Source organism: Centrocercus urophasianus, unplaced genomic scaffold, assembly GCF_019232065.1.
Source record: "Centrocercus urophasianus isolate 14NV4802_14NV808 unplaced genomic scaffold, USGS_Curo_1.0 seq_14, whole genome shotgun sequence".
Taxonomy (NCBI): Eukaryota; Metazoa; Chordata; class Aves; order Galliformes; family Phasianidae; genus Centrocercus; species Centrocercus urophasianus.
This window is the reverse complement of record NW_024884586.1, coordinates 42,705,569-42,731,843: the sequence shown is the minus strand read 5'-3', so window position 1 is coordinate 42,731,843 and position 26,275 is coordinate 42,705,569. Positions and strand designations below refer to the sequence as shown.

Below are 26,275 nucleotides of genomic sequence, written 5' to 3'. Positions count from 1 at the left end.
TATTTACAGAGCCTGTAGTTACAAAGTTCTGATGCAGCTGTGATTTCAGTCTTGGTTTCTAATTCCGATACGTACTTTTACAGTATTTTTAGTCAGAGGAAATCAGGCCAGCAATAGAGGAAATAAAACTTGTTTGAGGAAGAGGACAAGCTTCGCTGAAAAGAAAACTGCTTGCATCTGGGAGAATTGTTATCCTTAAATTAACATGTAAGGATAACAAATCCACTGCATGCACAGGGTTACACATACAGAAACAGACCTGTCTGTCAGTAGGTAAAGACCAGGACTAGCTACACTGCGAATCACATCACGTGAGCCTTTTCCAAGGCAAACTTACCCATGGGATACATGTGATTGGGAATATATACTACAGCACTGGAGTTGCACTTAATGTTTTGTAGAATATTATAAATCAGTTTAATCAGGTGTATGGCATTCTGGTTGAAAACTTCAAAAGGAGACAATATATTCCTCCTTCTGAAGTCAGCAGATTATGAAGTGATTCTCCAGAGCCCAGAGATCCATTATAAGCTAAAAAGAATACTAGCAATACCTCTTCAAGGAGAACTTTAAAATAGAATGCTAGCCCTACTGGGACCACAGGATGAGGCACAGGCCCACCGAGGCACATTCTCAGGCATGTAAATCCGTACATTGAAACCAGAAAGCAAATCCTAGAGGCCACGCAGTTGGGCTCCCATATTGTGCAAGATTCTCTTGTCCTAAATGTCCCAAGTGATAACGAGAGATAACACACAAAATGGTGGCAATGTTTTCATGTGGAAGGCCATTTTACAGAAATGCATCCCTCTGCACCTCACGGAAATGCCGGGAGCAAGCAAGGTACCGTGCCTCCCTGCTTTCAGCCAGGAGACTCCAGGTATGGCCCCTGGCAAAACTTTCACCACAACGCAGCGCCTAAAATCCCTTCCAAAATAAATGGAACTCAGCCTGAATCATGCTGAGAGATCAGAATGGCCGACTCTCCCATTAGTGGAAATCAATTATTTCCAGGGTCTTCTATGCCTGAATCCTTACTATTCTTTTAAGTGGCACAGAATCCAGACATCGCCAATTACAGCTTGAAACTCGTCTGCTCAGAGTTTTGCACCAGTGCTATAATTTTCCTTGTCCAAAAAACTTACAGTGGCTAAAGCCTTCTGAAATTGTGTGATAAATCTAGCAAGACATGAAACTCTGATAAATGAAATCAAAGCACAATTCACTGTGCTTGTCCTACCTGCTCTCTGGGAGCCAGATGGCAGTGACAATCTGTCTGAACTTAAATGGAGTGCAAGTAAATTAATTCAATTAGCAGAAGATAGGCTTCTAATGACAGGGATGCCTTACCTTTTGTTTGTTTACATGCTGCTAGTGTTTTCAGTTATATTTATGACATAGCTGTCTCCTGGAGATCAATCAAAACTACAAGCACCAAAATACTTTTCTGGTCTTGTTCTGTCTTCACTGAAAGACAGGACAGAATCAATGATCTTGAGAACCAAAAGCCATTTTGTCTCTATTTCTGCACATTTGAAAACTGCCATTGGATTTTTGATAAGAACAAGAAAAGCACTTACTCATAAAATTCAATAGGGCCTATGACTCAGCATTTCATTAGCATTCCATTAAGTCCATTTGCTATAGCTCTGCTGTGGAGGACATGATTCTCAGAAAAAGAGAAACCCAGTCCACAGCTGTGCTGGTATCTGACACGACTTACTCAGAAAGGTGATGTGAACTGTCCTTATTTCAAAAACACGGTGATGTACTCTGAAGCAGAACCAAAAGATCTTGGGTTAAGTGTTATCAAACACAGCAGCTACAAGCACATAAGGCACCCTTGCCTATGCTTGAGTTGGTAGCTAATGATTTTTGTGCTTTTTGTCCTAATTGTTGTGAATTTTTCTTCTGAAAAAATACTTAGGCTTGACTAAAATTAGATCGGAACATTTAATGCAAGGTTAAGGATTAAGACTGTTCTCCTTTGGAATAAAAGTATCTACAAAAGCCATTGAAGGATATATTTATTAATCAAGTCTCATTAACAGCATTTGGGCCAACTGACACCTGCACTAAAAGTCTGTCCTTTACAGCACTTGTATTTCAAGTACCCCCTGAGCAAAGGAAAAACAAATATCGGGTATAGGGCAAAAAAGAGCAAGAAGAATCTCACTCAACACTTGTCAGAAGTCAGTGATGCAGCTAACAAAATCGGTGTACCTGGGACACCAATGGTTCCCAAGTTCTGTCCTTGTACAGATCAAAGTAGTCCTTATAAAATCCTACAGTTACATGCAGAAAAAAAAACCTGACAACATTGCCAGTTGGTTCTTTGTGGTGTATTCTAGAAATAAACATGAATCATGCAGTTGTCTTGGGGACATCCCAGCCCCAGTTAGTGAATTCACACGTCATACTGGGTTAGGGAGAGGGAAGGGAAATGTATATATTTACATATACGCACACATTAATACAGAAAAGTAAGTTTTTTTTAAGATACAAAAGTGTGTATGCCTATGTAATTTGCTCATTCACCTTGAACCGAGACATCCAGAAGAAGGGCAGTTGAGCAGAACTCTTAATACTGGGAGCAGAATGAAAGAAAACACCCGTTACTTCAATCTGAAGCAAATATTAAGTTCTCATATTTGGACACTTGAAATGTCTGATTAGGATGGGTACCAACAACCATTCAGAACTCTAAGGTCAAAGCCAGATTAATTTGTCTGAGATTCATTCTTCTGATGTACTACTGATGTAAGACTTTAGCTTTCATACTAGTTTCACAAACACTGAATCACATTACTTCAAATCAGCATTTAATCATGCTCTTTGACAGATGCCAAGCTCTTCCTGCATCTTTTTCCAGCTTCCATCTGCAGCTTTCCACACATTTTACATGAAATATAATAGCTATTATACGTCCTGCAAAGCTAAAAAAACATCTCCAAGAACAGACAGGGAAGGATTTATTTATTAATTTCTCTCAGACAATTCCATTAGTCATTAAAATGTTTCCTTCAGATACTTAATATTATTTAATACCAGATTTGCCAGTACGCTGGCTTTCAGTGGGTTACTAGAGTTACATGAGTTTGAGACAGAATAGCAGGTCTTTAAGGCTGGAAGTAAGAACAAACAGAAAACAAAAATTTCACTTCCAAAAATCCTCGTAAGAGAATTTCCCTAGTCCTGAGAATCGTCGTGGCTGTCAGGTGAGGCCCCGGATGACTGGAGGAAGGGTCACGTCACTCCCATTTACAAGAAAGGGAGCAAGGAGGACCCCGGAACTACAGGCCGGTGAGTCTCACCTCTGTGCCTGGGAAGATCACGGAACAGATCATCCTGGGTGACATGCTTGATCACATGAGGGATGCGCGTGTCATCCCTGACAGCCAGCACGGCTTCATCAGAGGAAGGTCATGCTTGACCAATCTGGTGGCCTTCTATGATGGAGTGACAGCATCGGTGGATAAGGGAAAGGCAAGCAATGTCATTTACCTGGACCTGAGCAAGGCCTTTGACATGGTCCTCCACCACATCCTCATCTCCAAATTGGAGGGATGTGGATTTGATGGCTGGACCACTCGATGGATGAGAAACTGGTTGAAAGGCTGCAGACAGAGGGTGGTCATCAATGGCTCTATGTCCAGGTGGAGTCCGGTAACGAGCAGCATCCCCCAGGGGTCTGTCTTGGAACGGGTGCTCTTCAACATCTTTATCAACGACATTGATGTAGGAATTGAGTGCGCCCTCAGCAAGTTCACTGACGACACCAAGCTGAGCGGTGCGGTCAACATGGTAGAAGGAAGGGATGCCATTCAGAGGGACCTTGAGAGGCTAGAAAGGTGGGCCCGGGTAAACCTGATGAGGTTCAATATGGCAAAGTGCAGAGTTTTGCACTTGGACCGGAGGAATCCCAGGCATCCGTACAGGCTGGAAGGAATGGTCCTTGAGAGCAGCCCTGTGGAGAAGGACCTGGGGGTCTTGACAGATGAAAAACTTAACATGAGCCAGCAGTGTGCCCTTGCAGCTCGGAGGGCAAATGGTATCCTGGGCTCCATCAGAAGAGGGGTGGCCAGCAGGGACAGGGAGGTGATTGTCCCCCTCTACTCTGCTCTTGTGAGGCCCCATCTGGAATACTGTGTCCAAGTGTGGAGCCCCCAGTACAAGAAAGACAGGGAGCTGTTGGAGAGGGTCCAGAGGAGAGCCACGAAGATGATCAGGGGACTGGAGCACCTCCCCTATGAGGACAGGCTGAGGGAGCTGGGCTTGTTCAGCCTGGAGAAAAGAAGGCTGCAGGGTGACCTCATTGCAGCCTTTCAGTACCTAAAGGGAGCCTACAGAGGGGAGGAGAATCAACTCTTTGAAAGGGTTGATATGTGTAGGATGAAGGGAAATGGTTTTAAGTTGAGGGAGGGGAGATTTAGGTCGGACATCAGGGGGAAATTCTTTACCCAGAGAGTGGTGAGGTGCTGGAACAGGCTGCCCAGAGAGGTTGTGGATGCCCTGTCCTTGGAGGTGTTCAAGGCCAGGTTGGATGGGGCCCTGGGCAGCCTGGTTTAGCATTAAACATGGAGGTTGGTGGCCCTGCACGTGGCAGGGGGGATGGAGATTCATGATCCTTGAGGTCCCTTCCAACCTTGGCCATTCTGTGATTCTGTGATTAACTATCCTGAATGACAGATTACAGGTTGGCTATACACACACAGCTATAGCAACAACAGAAAAGGACAAATCCTACACTTCTAAAACAATTTTTCCAGAGTTTCTGAAGCTTGGAATTCACACCCATTACCTGTAGCTTAGTATCCTTAGTACCTCTTCAGGGATTTAATCATCCCAATCTATAAACACGTTATTTTGGGAAAACACTGCTTGTTACAATGCTTACAATAACATGACAAGTCAATTCTTGTAATTGTTACTAAGAACAGCCAAGAAGGCCAATGCTATCCTGGAGTGCAATAGGAAAAGTGTAGTCACCATACTGAGGGAGGCAATCTTCCCCTCTACTCAGCCCTTGTGAGGTCCAGCGCTGGGTTCCTCTGTACAGGAGAGCTCTGGAACTACACAGAGCCCAACAGAGAGCCACCAAGAAAACAAAGGGACTGCAGCACCTCTCTGATAAGGACAGGCAGAGAGCTGAATGTGGTCAGCCTGGAGAAGACAGATGGTTTTATCCATATATACAAGTACTTCCAGTTAGGTTGGTAATGAGATGATGGCCAAGCTCTCCAGCTGTGCCCAGCAACAGGCTAAGAGGCATCAGGCACAATTTTAACCACAGGAAGTTCCATATGAATATGAAGAAGAATTTCTCTGCTGTGCAGGTGACAGAGCACAAGCAGCTGCTGCCTGGAAAGGCTGTGGAATCTCCTCAATCTCTAGTGATACTCAAAACTTACCTGGATGCAATTCTGTACAGTGTGCTAAAGGTTGGACTAAATGATCTCCTGAGGCCCCTGCCAACCCCAGCTGTTTGAGTGTGTGTCAGTGGTATTTTTGGCACTTCTGTAGAATTTTCTGGTGAAGCCTATTCAGTGCCCCTGCACATTATTTTTTATTTTTCTGGTAGAAATACTAGTTTGAACGCTTCACACTGGTAATCACTTTATATACTTCAGTAGAAAAGGAGTAGGTCTCTGGAATATTTTTGTAAAACCCCAACACGTGACGCTTCAGGCTGCTCTGACCTTCCCACTGACTGCTGTGGGCAGAAGTTGAGAGCAGAGGCCCTTAGAGATCCCTTCCAACCTAAAAGACCCTGCGACCCTATACTCAGGACCAGCCAAAGCAACAGCAGTAGGGCCAGGCCGGCTTACTTAACAGGTCTGGTTTATGTCTTAAAGGAAACTTAAGCTGGAAGAAAACTACAGGTCAGTTGACTACCCCTATAAAGATTACTGATGTAGAGCAAAAGTTCTGCTTAATTTATACAACATACACAGCATGAACTCCAGGCACTCACTGCATACATAAAGCCCTAATAAAACACTGTTTGGTAAAGATGACAGTACACAGCCAATCAGTAATAAACTGCTTTCTACAAACACAGCCAGCAGTCAGCAGCTAGTGACTTCTGGGCAAAAAGCACAAAGTCTGGCAATCTCACCTCAGTCCTAGGAAAGCCTCTGGGAACTTTGTAAAAATGCAAATATTTCAATTCTCTCTAGAAAGTCAGCAGTCGCCATTTGTAAAGTCGCCCTATGTATACAGTTACACTGTAAAGACAGTTTCTTAAGTAACTAAGGACAGTTGAGCTGCTTTTCCCATACCTAACTGATTTGTTTAACTGTAACAGTTGCATAATGGGTGTTTTTGTGCGTAACTAAAGACCAGTTCTGTCTCCTAAGCCTTGCAAAACCACTGATGCTAATGAAATTATAGCCTTTATTTTGCAACATCACATTCAATGCATCAGCTCTACATAACTCATAACTCTGAAGTTATGCTCAAACACATACAAAACATTATTTCATTTTTACTTTTGCTTTTAATATTTGCCTGAACTTCAAACTCTGTGAACATCAACAGCTTAACACAACTGCACAACCCGTGCTGAATTGTTTGCTGCCAATTAAGAAAAGGGCAAGAACCAACTAACACCAAAAACAAGCACATAACCACTTTCTCTTGTTCTTCTCTAATCAAAAGGAAGAGCTTGTGAGAAAGTGATGATGATTATTGCACAGGACAACAGGAAGTTGGAAAATTGGAAACTAAGAAACTAAGAGAAAAAAACAACTAGCAAGGGGGAAAAATCATCCGATATTCTTAACACACAGCCTGAAAGACATTCCTTTAAGGTATTTCTCCACAGACTCCTTCACTCCAAGGAGACTTCAGAAAGTGTAGCTGCCAATCTGCACTAGTTTTACTTTCTGAAATTCTATAGATTCTGTAGCAACAAGGGCACATTTTCTGATATATTCTATCTACTACATACAAGTTTTTGATGATCTCACTCAAAGTACAAAATAACTTGCACTAGCTCCAAGCAAAAGCAGTTCAAGATTTATTTCTACTCAACAGAACATTTACGCTCCTTAATATCACTGTTCCTCATAAATGGGCTCCTGTATCTTTGCAGGAGGCTTGTGCAAGTCACAAAGCACTTCATTAAAGCTGAACAGGAACACTTCAGGTACACGACGGAGTTTCTAGGATACTGCTTCAGAACAGCTCTGTAAGTAAAACAGGGACACCAAGTAATTTTACTTAACCTATTTTTTTTCCTACATAAAATGTTCCACACAACTTACCCATAACAAAGCCTTAAACATCAATTTTGTACAAAGCTGCCTGAAAATTTGGGAAGCTACTTGATGCTCTTCTTTATTCAGATTTAACTTCCACTTGGGGGCCATACAAGCTAGCCATGAATTCCAAAAGTGAAGCATTACTTAACAGGCTTCCAATGGTTATTCACATAGCAGACAACTCTGACCACGTAAATTGCGATGAAAGCTTTAGTCCAGACAGCTGGACATAAATCTATTTAGTTTTCTGGAGCATCCAATAGAATTATCATTTTCTGCTTCCAGAAGAATTATTCTAAGCACTTGAACAGAACAAAGAGCACGCAATGGTTTGAAATAAATATACAAGACAAACAATCTATGACAAGATTAAGAATATGGATGTGAACACCATAAAGAGACAAAGAATTACTTGATCTGCAACCACCACAGCACTGTTAACTCCATTTCATTAAGACTTGAACAAAAATATTTATCTACATATCAACCACATAGTATAGACCAGCTATTGGGACATCCTATTGGGAGTATTTAAGGTGCAAGTACTGGCTTATCAATACCACTGAGCTTAAAAGAGCTCAAAAACAAAACAGAAATTAGAACAGGCTCCCCATCCTCAAAATATTGTTTTTGTTTGCAAATCACTTTTCACTTCACAGGTGCACACAGAATCAGGTTACCCTTTGTTTCCCTTTGGCAAAGGGCATTAAAGTAGGACAGGAACATTAACTCATTAGCACCAGGGAAGTTGAGTGAATTGAAGAATTTTGATACTTCTCCCTCCCCATCCCCCCCAAACCAAAAACTGTTGCCTGCATTTGTGGCATGCAAGTCACTGCAACTGTTGCTTTACAAATTTAAGGGATTTTCGATTTCAACCTGTTAGACACTGGTTAGGGCTGACGCCCAACCCAATACTGCTGCTTTCCAGCAGAAGAGCAGAAGCACAACTTGTGACAGGCTGCTTCCAGAGCCAGCTCAGAGCCCACAGCTCCCGCAAGCTGAGCGTGACCCAGCACAGCTCGGCAGAGCGCTCCCTGCTCAGTCCCAAAGGGGGCCGTGAGCAGCGCGGAGCTCCTCCGAAAGGAAAATAACAGCCAGGAAGTAGACTGGAAGCACTCCAAGTAACTTGAGCGATCTTCAGCTGCTCTCTAATCAAACCATTCAAGCTCTGGGGAAATGACATGACATTGTAACCTTGCTTTTTGAAAGATGTTTGTTTCTATATATTTTTGTAAGTTAATTCTTATTATTCCTGCGGTTGAAAACGTCACCTTCCTCTCCAGAAGTGCCTCAATCCTTTCAGTCACTCTTTCCACAGTACCATTTTACTATGCAATACAGAAAGTGGAAGAGAGCTTTAACTTCTTGAGCTTCTAGTCAGTCACTCGTAAACCAGCTAATGAAACTAGTATTCCGCAGACGTTAAGTTCCTTTTCCAGCCTTATGCTTATCGTGTGCATCAGCTAACCACGCACTGCAGACAAAACAGACTTTGATTGCAGATTACAGGCTTGGTCACACCAGATCTGTAAACAGGCTACTTAAACAACTTGGAATATAGTCACTGTATCAAACACTCCCAATAGGCATGAACTGATTTAGATGTTCTATTTTGGTTTAGGCAATTAGTTGCCTTTTGTGCAATTTTTTTAAAGGGAAGAAGTGAAAAGAAGGCACGATATTGGTACTGTCTCTTCCCTGTGGCTGTTCTACAGAATTTTGGCTCAAATGTAGTTCAGCCAGCTGGATAAAAACCTCTGAAGCAGAAACCCAGTTCAGAATCACGCACGTTCTGCATGCAGTGCAGACACCTTCCTCCTCTTCTCCCCCTACTCAGCTCTTTTTAAAGAGGAATATAAAAAAAGATCTCGCTGCACAATTTCAAGTTCAAAACAATGATCTTTCAGGGCTATAATTAAACCACGGGTGAAAGGTTCGCATTTTTATACTGGTCTCTACTGTAACGGTTTAAAAATTAAGACGTAGATTTAATAAGTCATGGAACACAGACACTTCATTATCACAGAGCTGGACCACAATCCAGACTTTTTGTTTCAATACCATTCCTTCAGTGCTGGGCAGAAACATGACCCAGGAGAGACAATAAATGAATGCAGCTTGTTTCTTATCTTCCATCTAGATTTCTTCTGAGTAGTCATTTGAATTGCAAACATGGGAGTTTAACAACACTTGATGGGATTTGTTTGCATTAACAACTGCACAGACCTGAGAATGTCACCAGGTATTGTTTTAATACCTACTTTGTTGTTTATTATTTGCTTGGATGATCGAACCAATGCCTTTCAGTCAAGTGAAATCTGTAGAATAAAATATAATTTCTGAATTTTGTTCCCTTCAGAAATCACTGAATAGTTTCCAGATTCCAAGGAAAGACAGCACTGTCTAATATTTCTTACATACACAGCACTTACATTGCTTATTAAAATAAGCAGTCCCAGCCTTTTCTGTAGTTTCACAGATGTTTTAAGATAACTATATTTTCACTTCTCTGAATCTTTGTAACAGGTCCTTTCTTAGCTACCTGTGAGCACTTTGAGATCAAGCTACCAATTGATACAATGGAGTATGATTTGCTTCATCCTTTTCTCACAATAAGGAAAAATCAGCACTCAAGTATTGATCAGTTTTAAGGCTGAATCATTTACAGCACCCTCCCTTCCTTTTCTGTGCAGTGGTACCAAACTGATTTGAGTTTCTTCCTCCACTGCGTGCCACCCAGCACACAGTGCTTGCGCTCACTCACCTAGCACAACATCTCTCTTTGCCTCCTGCCTTGACACTTAGGCAAATCAGACCAACTGCAATTTCTTCTGTTTTTCACCATTATTACTTTTCTTGGAAGTTTCAGATCTGCCAGAGAACTTTAAATTCTAGTATGCTAAGCTTATTAGGGCAAAGTTACTTAAAGCTTTATTTAATGTGCCCAATAAATGGCAGCAGTTCAAGTCACCTTTCTCTGAACTACCTTAGTATAATCTCCCAGATGTTTTCCCATTCTATCGTGTCACGAAGCAATGACTGACCCTTTCAAAAAGGCCTGCAAAAAGAACCAATTAACCTGTAGTCCAGTGTAACTGTCCTATTTGTAACACACCTGCAGACCAACCTATTTATTCTTAAACTCACCAGAACTCCTGAACACCACTTCAGCCACAGGCTGACTTTTCTCTGCAAGACAGCTTCCCCTCAGGGGGATGAGATTTTGAAAAAGCTATATGTAAATACACATACTGATTTGCATTCAGAAAGAACACTAACTGCATGACCTGCATGCAGCCATAACAGTGGAAAAAGCCATGCTCAAAAATTTCACATTTTGCCATAATCTGCTGACATAACTGACACCAAATACTGTGCTCACAGGCAGACAGTTGACTGAACAGGGAGTCAACAAATTGAGAACCACATCAACTAAAACACCAACTTACAGACCTCAGTTGCAGTTAGCCAGCCTTAGGACAAACAACTGTGACAAAGCAAGTTAAATTCTTCAACAGCATTACCATACATACATACATACATGATTCAACAGCTATCCTCATCACACCAGTTAAATATGACAAGGCACACTGAAGATACATAACACTTGATTACTGTACTGAAGTAATTTATCCAGCTCCAAGAAGCTATTCTATTCACTCAATGCCCTTACAGTTAGAGGGCAAGCAAACAAAGAATGCCACTCTTCCCTGCTTGAGAATATTGCCTGCATTGTGCAAAGCTCTGGACTGGGAATTAAGGTTTCTTTGATTAAAAATAAATTACTACCCTTTGGAAAAGGCATCTGAAATTACGAACAACTGCATTTGTTCTCTGACATGACTATTTTGGTTTAGAAGTTTTCTTCCGCGTATCTTAGCTTCCAAACTTCGGCATGAGTTTCCTACTGTGTTTGCCATGGTAACCAAGCAGGCTGGGCGTCTACTTGAAATTCTGTTTTACTGTTTAGTGTTGCATATTAATCAGGACACACTAACACACCCTAAGTGCTTCAACCAGCAAAGCCAACAGCTCTCATACTGAAGCAGTACCCTTAAGAATTACAAACCTCAAAAGATTCTGTTGTTGTTTAAATGGGAGGGTAAGAAGGACACTCTGTTGCCAAAGATGTGCAAATAAACAGAACACGTTCAAATGTGAGGCACAAGGTGTATTCAATAACTACAGAGCTACAGCAGAACACAGAAGAGTCTCTATTTGGCAGTATCTTCTCTGCTGTGAATCAAGATTTTACATTCACAGCAGAAAGGAAGATGTATTCCAAGAGTGTATTTAAGACAGTTTCCACACATCAAAGCTCATAGCCTGGGGGAAAACGGTCCTGCTGCTCTGATGCAAGAGGAGCCAGGTAACTGGCTCACTTACTTGAAGCTCTATGGATAAGCAACAGGGCCAAGCCAAGCAACAGTTACCAGCCTCTGTTAGTTTCCATTTCGAAGAAAGATCCTTCTTCAAACATTCATTTCAATTACAGAATCATGAATATGAAAACACCTGACTGGGTGAGCACAAAAGTCTTTCCTAATTCCTGGAAAATGCATCAAATGCTTTAGTGTAGTAAAGTTCCAGACAAAAGTAGGTAACATTAGGAAATCTTGAAATAAAAAGCAGTTTACTGCTTAGTTGGTTAAGATCCCCTACCCAAGAGAAGAAATAAATGCGTATGTAGTTCGTCACCTCCTAATAATAATAATAAATTAACAGACCCACCACTACATGATGTTACTATTCAGGAAAATCTCATGCTTACAGACAAATCATTCTGACCTTCAATGCCTGCTGCATAGACTTACAATACAAGAAAATCTAAGGAACAAACCTTCCTGAAGCTTGCTTGTAAAACTACTGAGATTCCACAAGACATTGTATGTTCCTTCTACAGTATCTGCAAACTCAGCTGTACTCCCACTCTTTCATTGGGCTTTACTGTCCCCAGCCTCCTCTGTGTCTTGCATTTCATTTCCTCTTCTGGATCTAAAAGCTAGTGAGGCAGTCTCTCTGGGTACCACAGATAGTTGGACTCGTATCACTATAAATACATTTTCTTCACTGCTTTCATCCAGCTGGGCTGTAAGAAGCTTCTGGATGAAACGCTCTGCCTGTTCTTAAAAGCTGTTCTGTACTTCCCATGGAGTCTATAACCTCTGACACCGCACTATTTTCATTACGCAGTTGTTCAGCTATTAGCAACAGCTTACAGCAGGGTTGGTCAAAGAGCAGAATCCTTCTGAATTAATAGCAAATTTTTTGGGATTAGGATTTATGGCAGATCTGGCAATGTCTCTCAGACATCTCAGGAGGGTTTTGTATTATTTACTCTCCCCTTCTTTCCTCTCACAACTTAAGAAAGTGACTGCTTTGCTAGGCTACTTGAAATCACGTTCACTTTTTGCCAGCGTTACATCACACACTACCTTCTAACAGCAGCAGCTGAAATTCATTTGCATCAACATGAGTCACTAAAATTTTATACAGTATTGAAGACAACTCTTCAATGCCTCGTATAACAGCAAAGACACTTCCCTATTTCTACTGATAAACTCATTTCACTGATCTTTGAGTTACATTTACCTCCTGCCTTCAACAGCTGTACTTCAAGCTAGCTCAGCTTGATAACCACGCTGTAATGTCTACATCTTCTCAAAGCTTTCAGGCTGAAGCAAATAGTCCATAAGTAACAGTCCATAACTCCAATACAGTTCCTCATTGGCTACAGTTCTGATAGTGGCTTGTTTCTCCATATAGAACATTGAAAACAAACAGTGCTCCCTCTCAACTTTATTATAAGAACTCTGTTTACTATTTTCATTGATGACTTAAAGACAAAAAGATTTTGTCGTTTCCAAAATCACTGCTAAAATACCTCATCCTGAGGTTCTCTTCCCAACAGCTGTTACAGTCCTTTCTAACAGCAAGGCACGCAAAAGGAGATCAAGAGTTGTACCGATTCCCCATTTCACAACAGAATGAGCTTAGGTTCTAGATCTCCCTCAGTTCAATATCTAATAGATGAAACCAGAATTGACAGTTCAGAAAAGGACGGGGATTGAAGCGATGCTTGAAGCTAAATGTCATTCATAACTTTGTTAAACTGAGATACCAGTGCAATGGGCATTTCAACACACAGTGGTGAATTTCCAAACTAAATAATGATGGTTCCAATCCTCCTCTGCTACAGGAGTAGTAAATGTACATAGTGTAGTCTCTTCAACTGCGAGAATTACAGTTTACTGAAGCAGCTATAAAGTAGTCAAGGAAAGATATATAATTAAGCTTGACAAGATTCTCTTCAGATGTACATTTAGTTAACCACAATCCCTTCCTCAGCAGGTTATAACAAACTCACAGCTGTAGGAAGGTTACATTTCTGTTTCTTTCTCATTCTTCACACTCTAGTAGACCCTTTCATTTTCTCCTAATGCTGTAGTCTACCCACACGACTTACTGCACTTATAAGCAATCCTCTCCCACCTATTTTTAATGCTAAAGAAGTTCAGACAACCTGTACAAAGATACACACACACACACTAGATGTGAGAGACAAAGCAAGGAAAATAGGTACATAAATGTTAAATGGATTCCACATAAAAGCACATACATCCAATTCAGCAACTGCTGCTCAGTGCTCTGGCTCAGGAGGGATACTTACAGAACACTGCAAGTTTCTTTCACTTGGAAAATGTTTAAATTGGTTATCACTGTTTAAATTGGCTAATCTCTAAGTAAAACTTACAAAGTTGTAACTGCTAGAAGTGCTGTTTATTTAAATTAGAGCAGGCTGACTGCTCTTCGGTGGCCCCTGAAACATGGAACAAACTGAAAACATCACGGGACTTGACAGCATCACCCCTTGACTTGTTCATCTCCTGAGCACACACAGGGAAGTTATCCAACCTGTTGGACAAGAGTTCTGCTCAAGTCACACCTCCAAAGCCTGGACTTTCCCTGGAGCTTTGAATTTATTTTATTCTTCTATTCCCAAATGTGAGTACGATGTTCTGCTACCAGAAAAAGAAAGACACTGCTACCAGAAAAAGAAAGACACTTCAACAGAACATACGTATCTGTGAATGCTGTCTGTTGGCACTCACTTTATATTGCCACTGTTTTTGGTTCTTCCTTCGAGTGCTCAGACAACCAAAGTATCCTTAAAACACATTACACAAGATTAAGTTCCCTGCTGAAAGACCAAAGCAACAGTAGCTTCTAAACCACAGCTGTTCAAATGCCATTTCTTCCGATTTCAAAAAGACCAAAACAAGTAACAAATAGTTACTTCCAAAAAGTGGCTTTACAGGTGTGCTTTGTGGCAAAAAAAAAAAAAAAAAAAAAAAGTTGTCCCTTTATAAAACCCTTGTATTTCCCAGTGTTAACATTGAAGCCTGCAGTAGAACACTCCTCTAAGGGCATTCACAAGTATCAAAACAAACAAAATATGCAGAGACTCCAAACATACACAGAGCAACAGACAAACCAACAAACAAGAACCTGATTGATTTATAGAATCAATATCAGCATTCAGTTCATTAGGACTAAACTCTATTAGCCAATTTACTCGTAATCTCCAAGCTGCTATACGATCATTTTTATCAAATTAAAGCAAGCTCCATTTCATGTAAACTTGTCAACAGGTGGAAGTATAAATTCATACCGCTTAACAACACATCCATTATAGCTCTGTTATACTAAATAGCCTACAGGCAAGCAATATTAAGTTGTGTTTCCACCAGTTCACCACTCTAGTATTTATCTTCTCATGTTTTTCCCACCTCTCTTGTAGCACAAAAGAGGCCAAGTTATTTCTTTAGGATTTAAAAAGAAAAAGCAGCAGCCAAAGAGCTCAGGATTATCCGTTGCTATAACAAACCAATGTTTTAGTCCAGCAGCGTAAATTCACTGCTTGAAAGAAAAATTTTTATCTGTTCCAGAAAAGCAGCCTGAATAATTGTAGCCCGCATTGCACTGTTGCTATAGAAACTTATTTCACTGTAGCAGTTAATTGTTAATCAATTTATGGTTTTTTTTTTTCATTACAAAGCTCAGTAAGAGTCAAAAACAATATAGAAATGTCTGTCCAGCAAGTCAAAGCTGTGTCCCTTTCTGGCTACTGTTGGATTTTGCAAGCCCTACAGGAATGCCAGACATTTTTCGTACACTATTTTTATTAAGCCAACAACTCCCTCACGTTGCAGCAAGTTAACAAAATATTACTAGAACAAAGCCTAGTTACTTCTGTACTAAAAATAAGATGCAACTCGCTGTTGTTCTTACAGCCCCAGAACAGTTCTGCAGAAGGTATGTGAATAAAGTATCTACTAAATATATAATCTATGCTCCCATCCAGAATGAGGCCCATTGGTTTATACTTTCCGTGGTTGTATTCAGTAACAGACAGATGAAATAACACATCTGCCTTAACTCTTTGTTCTGACGTTAATTTACAGTACTGTATCTTCCTTCTGGGCCTGAAGACATTTCATAACAACCCAGGCCAATGAGGCAAAAAGTGCTGCTGAATAAGAATAAGAGGCAGGCTACTAGAACACATCCAGAGAACCAAATCCCTGACAGATACGCTGCTGTGAACTCAGATTTTCCATAATCACACACATACGAGGTCTGGGATATCACCTAGGTTGCAAACCAGAATCCTGTTTTGGACGTTCGAGAGCAAAAGACTTGATCTGATCTGGGCACAAGTTTTCCCAACAGCCTTATTTTAAAGTACGCGCAGTACTGAAGATACTCTAAGTAGCAACGAGAGCTGACAACTCCAGTGGCACAGATATTAGGTGAGGGGGGAAAAATGGCACTTACTAATCGTGTTCTTTAAAAATTACCATGAAAGGTCTGAAAGTGCTGAATTTACCAAATGGACACACAACACTGCCTCTTTCCTATGATTTTCTCCTGAAGGACAGAAGGGAGCCATCTGCCTGCTACTTGTCACTTACTGATCTTCCTGCACGCAGCTGTGCTGGCCACAAGTAACTATCCACATTTCCAGCCTTTTGCCAAAGGTCATAAAAGCAGCCTGCACTAGAGCATGGAGCTGAACAGAGCTCAGCTGTTTAACCATCCATCCCATTGATACGGGCATACGAATTCTACACGTGCCAGGGACTTCTGCTGTCAGAACCATTCCTACCTTTCAACCAGCCCAGTTCAAATACTGCACTTTGGATCAAACACAGAACTTTGTTTGGCTCGGTTGAATCTATCCTGCCAACTCTGTTAGAAGGTCACAAACTTCACTGAGAGGAACAGCACATTACGGCTTTGCAGGAGTTTGCTACAAGTTATTCTGCACAAGGGAACACAGATTCCCTGCCAAGGTGAGAAAGGAAAGCCATGGCACGTGTTAGGCTGACACGAACATCACTGGACAGTTTCCTTGAGAGCACCCTGTATTTCTGACAGTCTTCTTTGGGGGAAAAAGCAAACAAATTTAAAAACATCCACCTGGATTAACACAGCTGCATCGGTAATACAAGTAAGAAACACTGCATTTTCAAAATATCAAACTTTGAAAGCTGTATTGCCAAATCATGCAACTATTCCTGCACTCATAAATCACTTTTTCATTGTGACACCTTCAGTGTACACAGCTAGCTACTTAACACTTCTGGCCCACACTCCTATTAAAAAGGTCTAAAAAAGTCATGTTGCTCATATTTATTGTTATCCTTGTGACTGTGCAGGCTGAAGTGTCCACAAGGCACCATTCCAACAGCTTATTTCACAGTACTTCTGGGCTTTTTAAACACAACCTCAATATATATTGACATCCACTCAGTCTCCTTTTGTCACTGCTTCCTCTTCCTTTAGTCAACAGGGAGCTTTAAAACCATAAGCTGGAATCCCATGGAAATTTTCCATGCTATCACTTTCCTAACAAACGTATGCAAACTCCTAATACAGATAACAGGAATTACATCTTGTTTTCTAGTAGACTGAGGACAATAACTTTGCTTATAACATCCAATGTTCATGCAGCTTCTCCTCCTTACTCCGGGGCTTTCTTTAGTTAAGAGCTCTTGCTCAGGCCAGCAGTTACTCTAATACAGCATTTCACATTCTCCATGCATGCAAAGATGAGGATTATTAAACAAGGATCTGTTTATTAACCACTTTTCAATCCCACAGAGTTACCAACAGAAAAGCATTACTACTTCGACCACTGCAGCCACCTGTGAATTCCACAATTAACTTATGAAATTAAAGACTGATCACGGTCGGTTTGCCAGAACTGAAATCATTTTACAGAAAGCATCACTTAAAGATTTGTCACTGCATTATGAACAGCTTTTCTGAAAAACGCAAGAGTAAATTCCGACTCCAAGTTATGTCACAGTCATTGGAAAGACTTCAGTTGCAGTGCTTGGTGGTCCTGCCCACAAAAACTATAGGGCTATGTTTTCTACCAGCAGTCTGCTAAACAGGAGCTGAAACAAGAAAAAACAGCTGCTTTAGTTTAAACTACAGGAGGCAAGAAATTGGAGCAATTTAGGTGCTGGAAGATGGATCGCATACACATTTGTACTTATTAGTAGAGTGAGGTAAGGAAGGAAAGATTGTCAGTCCATGAGGACATAACAAAATATCATTACTTCAACTTACACTATGGCACAGTTATTATTACTGTTTAGTTTCCTTAAGTTTTCTTGAAGGAGAATGGCATTATTAGGCTGAAAAGCTTTGGCTTTCCTTGCCCATTTTCAAACAGCATCGTTTCCAAGTGTGTCAACTCACAGTTGGGACAACTGGACAGCAAGTGGCCTTTGAATACATATCACTCAAAAATAAGCATTTCAGATGGCTTCTTTCACACAGACTTGCAATACTTCAATTTAGGGCACTAAATTTGATTTTGCAATGTCAAACGCCAATTACAGCCTGTGAGCCAATCAGAGATAAGATTATGCAAGGCTTAAATAGAGTCTGAAGCACCTTCAATATTCATTTTAATTATTAACTGTCAGATGTCAAAGCATAATGCAAACTCCTGGCAATCTAAGCACAACTCCTTCGTCAATATTCTGACAAAGCCGGCCCACAAAGTTCTCTCCAGAAGCAAAAACGTTTGTGCTAGAAATGATCATTATTTGCATGTGAGGCATTATGACTAAAATGTTGTTGGCCTGCAAAGATTAAGTACCACAATGAATGGTTTTATATTAGTTTAAATTCCTCTGACTTAGCGTACTAGAAATATACTTGTAATGCCAAACAAAAATTCTACCTGCAGTGGCAAAAAATCCCTAGTTACAGAATACTGCCTACCAACATAAGGGTTTGGCCAGCAGGGCCCAGCATTGACACTAAAACACTGGTGCCATGCAGGCAAATAGAGATGAACAACCTGTTCATCTCCTTCCCAGCACTTGCCGCTGCAACATACAGCTTGCTGAAGTCAGACAGTTGCAATGCAGGCTGGAAGCCTGGACTTGAGCATGGACTAGAGAAGCTGAAAGCACTACAGACTAATGCTACTACCTACAGAACAGAAGCAGCCCCCAGAGAATCATCACCTTGCAGGCTTCATCAAGTGCAAGTATCCCCTTCTCTTCCACAGTAAGAAATGTTTAATAGGGTCATTTTAAAACAGCTATTTATTTGTCAGGTTTTCTCTCGAGTCAGCCCTAATTGTTCTGTATGAGCCTCGTGACAGAGTTAACCTGTTAAAACTACCTGTTACCCTGTAACCCACCACTAAGTCTTGGCTATTTCCCTCCTAAGTGTCATTGAAAGACATTTGTTGAAAACAAACAAAAAAAAAACTTAAAAATAAAAAAAAAACTAAAAAAAATAAAAAAAAAAAAAAAAAAAAAAAAAATCAGATCACCAGAGCAGTTTGTAACAAGTCCTGGCAGTCCTTAGCATGGGGTCCAGCTAGAATCAAAGAAAACATCCAGCTACATCACAGCACTTCAGTTGGTGAGTCTACCTATCCATTAAAAGCCTGGATTTTCCAAAAGTCTTTCAAATACTTTCACAAGCACAGATCTGTAGGAAGCCAATTAGTGATCCAGCCACAACACCTCCACAGGACTGGTGAATCCAGTTTGAATGCAACTCTTACCTACAATGCAAGGAAGAAAAACTCAGAAAGAAGTTGAGGGATCTCTCAGGACACACACACACACACACACACACACACACACACACACACAGAAAATAACCATATAAAAGCACATCCAACCAAATCTGCAATGTCTTTTTTAAAAGGGTTAATAGTGCCACATCCACAACAACTGAATAGATGCAGCCTACACAAGCCCTCATAGCACAGAATAGAAATATTTACCCAGCTACAGGATTGCATCAGACACCTTTGAGGAAAGTTCTGATTTCGTTTCCACAATATTTCTAGTAGACAAAAACTTTGTAGTAGAATTTGACAGTTACAGACAGCCTTTTCTTGGTATGAAAAATACCGCAGTAATATCTATAAGCAGCCGGACAATCAGGGGAAAATTCCACAGATGGCAAATTTGCCAAGAGTCAGCATCAAATCAGTCTAATTGTATTCTGAAGAAAAAATAAGAATAACAGGACTATAAGAAAAAGGTCAGCAGCAAACACAATGCCTTGACATTAGGAACACTTCTGTGTTCATATGCCCCATGTGATGCCTACAAGCAAGCTAAGTATCATGGTTTTTAAGGGTTTTTTTTTAAAGGACAAGAAAACACACCAGACTTGTGAATAACAGCAAGATTAGAAGGATTATTTGCAGTATGCAGCACAGAATTGGAAATAAAAACACCTTTTAATAAAGCAAATACAACAGAATTCAATGAATATGCCATGTGACAAATTAAAAGAAAGCACGGAGGAAAGAAGCGATAAACCATCCCAGCAAGTCAATACCATGAGAATAATTCGAGGATCTCAACATTCTTCAATATGGTAGCAAGAGCATCAGGAGAATGACACAGGGAATTATTCTCCCTTTTTTCTGGGGCGATATCTCCTTTAGGTACTGCAGATAATGCTAGCTAGTTGAAGCTAACAGAGAAGAGCAATCAAACACTTAAAAGTCACAACATGAGAAGAAAGGTTAAAGGAGATCTAGATTTGTTGCCAAAGGCAGTCAGTTGTTCTCCACGGCCCCAGCAGAAAACAGCAATCAGCTTCCTCCCCCTCCCCCCCCCCCCCCCCGAGAAAAAAGTTTTGTTAGATGTTAGGAAAAAAATAGGAACGCTATTCTTAAGTGATGTATGAGGGCTGTGGCAATCTTATTCTAAAACTGGTCTCAAAGATGTAGGTGCACCTCACTGTGCTTCAGAGCAAGTGTATCTAACAATATCTTCACAAACCTCAATATTTCCACAGCTCATATACGCTGTTGGAATGCACATCTTTCTGGAGGTCTGATACAGCCTAGTGATGCCTCAATATAAAGTAGTATTAACTCACCTCCCCACCACAGTTTGAGAAAATGTGCTGTTTCTGCAGATTCCAGCTTCCAACCCAGAGCTGCTGAGCACTACCCTTCCCAGAGGAAGCAATATACTAAGCACGGTGACAAATGCCACCCATTATCGTTCCATCATTAAGATCCTAGATGAACATTCTATAGAACAGAAGTCATCACCAAGTATAATACTTCTCAGCTGGACAGTAGAGATCCCAGTAAAGACATATTTAAGAATTCACCAAATGGACACACAACACTGCAATTTAGAATAATTTAGAATAATGCAAAGGAAAGAATCCTACACGTCAGCAGTATTTTTGCTGATAACCAGGGATTACCAGAATGCTGTAAAAAACATTAAGATATGAGCTTACCTTCATCTTAGTATAAATATAATTATTTCTAAGTCAGTTGTTCAATGTAAGGTTGAAAAGACAGCACACAGATTCCACCCTCCACACCTTCCCCAACCTGAGCTCACCAGCTACCTGTTTTTCACTACGATACCATTATAACACGCTCTAACATCACACAGCTATTGACAGACTGCTGCCTTCAGTAGCTGAGGAAAAGAAATACAACTGAAGACATTCTCTTTTGGCAGGAAAGAAGTTCAAAATAAACAAGTAAACCAACAACTACTGTTGGGAAAGCCTGCCACATGTTAGCAAAGAAAAATTAATATAATAAGTTGAATGGCATTCAAATTCAGTAACAACCCAATGTGTGGTAAAAACCAAGCCTGCACACAGTGCCATGCTGCTGCTAATATGCACCTTCATGTGACTGTATTGAAGCCTCAGCTGCATGCTGACTTGCCCAGAAGCCTTTATAATAAACAGAGAGAATACACTAATTATAGTGGTGGGGGGAAAGGGAAAACGCACTAGTTTCCTCGTAAAAAGGGGAACAGATTTGGTAGTTAAATGTCAGCAGTGATCTAGAAAGCCTTGTCTTGTCAGTCATTCCTATGACAAGAAAGATGATGAAATAGCATGCTCCTTCTCAAGCTTAGTGAATCAACTAATAAACCATTTTGCAAAACCAGACACAAACCAGACAGACGTACCTTGAGACTGTCTCATCAGCAAGACTCGAGCAGCAGCCCTCACTCCTGATGTGCGTTACAGAAAAAGGCAGCCCATCCAAAGCACCAATGCATCATGGCTTGATCAATCATTTTTGAATTATTACCTTATACTTCTACTCCATGAAACAGAAAAAGCCTCCTCTATCATCTATAACTCTCAAGATTAATTCAACAATCCCTAAAGAACAGATCATTCTGAATCTGAACTTAAGGCAGCAGTAAAGGCATTGCTCAGGTGAGACCGTCAGGCAACGAATCCAACCCGACAGCCTGGAGGCAGCTTTGTTCCTTTTCTCTTCACCCCTTTCTTTGCTCTCACTGTGCTTGCTCATACCTGAACCCAAGACAAAATGGTTCAACTCACCAAATCAAAATTAAAAAAGCACATGTACTGAACTGCTAGCTTAGCAAGCTAAACTTTGTCAAGCTAAACCAGCTCAAACTGAGGCTGAGCACAGCCAAAGCTAGCAAGGATATAGGGAGCACACTGCCAAGAAGATACCTGGCTGCTGTACCATCATTTCCAGCAGTCACTAGATCAGTTGAGTTCACAAAAATTCAACCTTTCAGTTTAACAGGAGATCGTATCTTGCCTTAATGTCAAAGTTAAGGAGGACTGTAAGGGAAAGCCTACTGACACTCAGCATAGTTGAGAATAATTATATACTTACATATGTAAAGCAACCACCTCTCAATCACAGTTCAATTTCTCCTTTCTAAACTATACACGCATTTCCTTTTTCAGTGGATACAAACCAAAAAACAATAGTTTTCTGGAAGCCTGCACTACCTTATTAGCTAAGGAGAACTGATCAAGTTTTTGTTAGCCTAAAACACAAACAAAATAACAGACTAGAAAAAACTCACAGCAGTGGTTCACAACTGATGTCCTTTCACTGCCATGGAATACACAGCAATTTAGTGATACATTTCGTGGTAATGGCAATGCTTTATGGTAAGAAAGAAGAAAAGAAAGTAAGCTGAGCTTTTATTATTTTAAGGAATATTCATTTAAGAATGAATTTGTGTGAAATACATTTTTTACTTTTTAAGGAATAAAATCTCTCTAGAGATTCTCTAGACAGCTTGAAATGCTACCAAAGCTCCCTTACTGCTCTTCCTAACTATCATCATTATTTGTCTGTATTCCAATCCCAACACTGGACACTGTTCCTCAATCAGGCTTCTTAGAAAATAAAACAAGCTTAAAAAAAAGTCTTGAAAAGGTTTTACTTTCTATAGTTTAAATATCCTAAACTGAACACGTGTTAGCAGCGTACTTTAAAAAATGATTCACAAACCAGACATAGCAGATGCAACATATTTAGGATTTAATGGAAACTAAAAGAAGGAAACTTAGCATCACTGATTTCAAGAAACATCTTTACAAGTGGTACTTTTCACTTAATATTAGCATTATCTATTATTTGTGGTTTGAGTGCAACTCCTGTTTGACATGTACTGATCTGCAATAGATCACTGATACAAGAATTCTCCCAGCATCAGACAGACACTTCTCCTTAAAATAAAGTCCTGGTGGTTCTTTCACTCATTTTAATAGAAGTATGACATTTAAAGTTTGCTCCTATTCTTGCTCTGGAAAAGTAAAACAAAAGACACAATCTTAGCTACCTGATACAACACAGCTTCACTAACTTCAATTTGTACTCTATCTTAATGATTTCACCAAGATGAAAATCACAGTCTGAAAATTATCAGGGAGTGTTTTAAAGAGACACTTTGATAACTGTGAAGTAACTCAAAAGAGAAGTTGTTAGCATTTGTGTTATGCAGAGATCACAAATTTTTGGGTCCCTCACCCAACAAGTGGAAGCCATGCAAAGTTCAGTTTGTCCAGTTTAAGACATACATACTATCAACTTAGGTAACAGTAGCTCCTTCCTGCAACCATAGCCAGAAAATATGTAACCTTTTATACCAAAAGACCCCAATCATCAGTTGAAAGCGTCAGCCTGTTCTTCTCTGAACTTCGTACACAGACAAAAGCACCTTTCAAATGAATAGTTCCAAAATAAATTCCAAAGAAACAACCATTACAAGTTTAAGACAGCCTGGCTTCTCTATTCTCATTTTAAATATTTCTTTAGCTTATTTCAGCTATTTCTCTGGATTAATTTTACGGAACTTAGCACATTACATAAAAAGATTTTGAAGTATATTTTCATTTGTTAGTACCATAAGAGCTCACTGAAATGAATTCTGAACAATGCATTTTATACTGCTATGAGGAAAACAATACGCAGTGCTGTAACAGGTTAACACAAAGCTCATAAGTTAACAATCTGACAAACTAACACTTTCTCTGTTACCATGTAGCACAAAAGCTGCTTTTAGCAGCCAGGAAAAAAATACATTGGAACACTAATCTCAAAATCCTTTCTACAATTTGAAAAAGTCATTCAGTTCCCTATTCCCAATGCAGTTCCAAGCTTCAGATTTCATTTTCTATTTATTTTAAGCATGGCAAGAGGTGACTAAGACGACTTGCAAGAATCACATGTATCATAACTACACTACATAAAGGCTCATTCTGTAACACATGAGAGAACTCCACAGTTACTTTGTATGGAAAAAATAAACTCAAGATATAAGAACACAAACATGCCAATAGTTTAAATGCTAGATTTTCAGAGATACTGTCATAATATCTTGTAAATAGGAAAGAAAGCAACTGCTTAAATGTTTGATAGAAGAACACTCATGACACGTTTCAAGAGACTGTTGACTAAGGATTATTCAAAACAACTAGGTTAAGAAAATCCACTGCAGTGCAAAACTAAAATCCATACCATTATACAGAACATATCAGATCTGTCAAGTCACAGTAAACAGATAACGAGGTAGACTTAATTCTCCAGTAGATGCTCACATTTTACAGAGGAGCAGTGATTTGGGTGTTTGCTTAGCAGCCTGCAGGCCCAGTTCTGACTCCCTCCTCACCCACAGGCTTTCTGCACAGTCCTGGGTGTATTGCCAGTTCTCCACCTCCTTATCCATGTTACACGGTAAACTAAAGGCAGGAAGGTTTCAAAGGACTCACCTTATGGAAGCTAAGTCTCAAGTATACGAGATAACAAACCCCCCTTTCTTGAAACAGAAACCAGAAGCCTAACGATCATTATGCCTGTGTTCTCATATACTGAGTGACATTCAAACAGCACGACAAGTTAGAAATGCTCTTCTAAATGCCATAAAGGCAACGACCCTAAGAAACAACTAGTAGAAGGGATTTATTCATAAATATGGTGACCCAAAACATCAAATGCACACACCACTGGTCCTGCATCTAACGTTAACCATTAGAAGTCTATCTCGAGTTGCACCAATGAGCGCCTTCCGTAAAAGCAACTTTCTCCGCATTAATTACCTGATGTTTAAAACTCAGCTCTCCACACCGCTCCCATTTAGGAACAACCTCGAAACCAGTCCGTACTTCAAAGCCGTAAGAAAGGCCTAAAATTACAGCGAATACCGCAGCCCTCCGACCACAGCTCGGAAGCCTTCCTCTGCCCTACCGGGGATTTGACACCGCGTAATCACGCCCGGCGTAGGAGCCCGCCAACCTCCGACCTGAAGCAGCGAGCGAAGGAGGCCCGCGGTTTCCTCGCTACCGAACACCCAGCCCCCATTCCCGCACAGCAAGGAAGGCCCAAGCGATCCCACCCCTCTCCACCTCCCCACGCACCTACGGGTGCGACACCGAACGCGACAGACCCCCGGGAAGGAGCGGGCGCCGGCTCCCTCACGCAACCCTCCCATCCCAGCTCTCCCTCGCGAGCGGCCGAGCCCGGCCCGGCCGCCGTCAGCCCCGCGGTCCCGCCACCCCCCGCCCACGACGCAGCCCCGCGCCCCTCGGCGGGCGGCCCCTCAGAGGGCGGGCGGGCGGCGCGGAGGCCCCGAGCTCCCCGGCGCGGCGGCCGAGCCCCGGTACCTTGCGGACCCCCTTGTAGATGTAGAAGTAGAGCTCCCGGCCCACATTGAAGCAGAGCCGGTCCCCGTTGCCGCTCTGGTCGTTGACGTTGACGAAGGAAACGCGGACCGGGTTGGAGCCCTGCGAGTTGAAGGGCACCCGGTTCGGCCGGCTGTACTCCGAGTGGCTCAGCAGCTTGTACAGCCCCTCCCGGGTGGTGAACTGGGTCTTAATCTCGTTCATCTCCTTCCCTCCTCCCTCCGCCGCCATCTTGGAAAGGAGCATTCATCCTGCCCCAGTGCCCGGATGTAGCTCCACTGCGCAACCGCCGCCGCCGCCGGCGCTCGCGCGGGTCTGCGCGGAGGCGGCCACGCAAACGGCGTAAAGGGGAGGAGCGGCGGCCGCTGTTTACTGCGCCTCCGCGCACGCGCCGGGCTGCTTGCACCTGGGCGGGACTCGGCGGGGAGGGGCGGGGCCGGTGAGCGGGGGCAGTGGGGGCTTGCCGGAGGGGCGGCCGAGTTGGCGGCGGCGGGAAGAGGGCG

The 26,275-nt window shown here is 41.5% G+C and overlaps 1 protein-coding gene across 5 annotated transcripts in view; it reads right to left on the bottom strand.

Annotated features, from left to right (window-relative positions):
* Positions 1 to 26,073, bottom strand: part of WDR20 (WD repeat domain 20) — a 44,938-nt gene extending 18,865 nt beyond the window's left edge. For 2 of the 5 annotated variants that reach the window (XM_042814466.1, XM_042814467.1), the window contains exon 1: positions 25,755 to 26,073. In XM_042814466.1, the coding sequence (XP_042670400.1) occupies positions 25,755 to 26,018 (264 nt within the window). In that variant the 5' untranslated portion in view covers positions 26,019 to 26,073. Of the gene's footprint in view, positions 1 to 25,190; positions 25,298 to 25,754 lie in introns of those variants that run through there. The other 3 variants (XM_042814463.1, XM_042814464.1, XM_042814465.1) reach the window with 2 other exon arrangements.
* Positions 26,074 to 26,275: the final 202 nt, after the last annotated feature.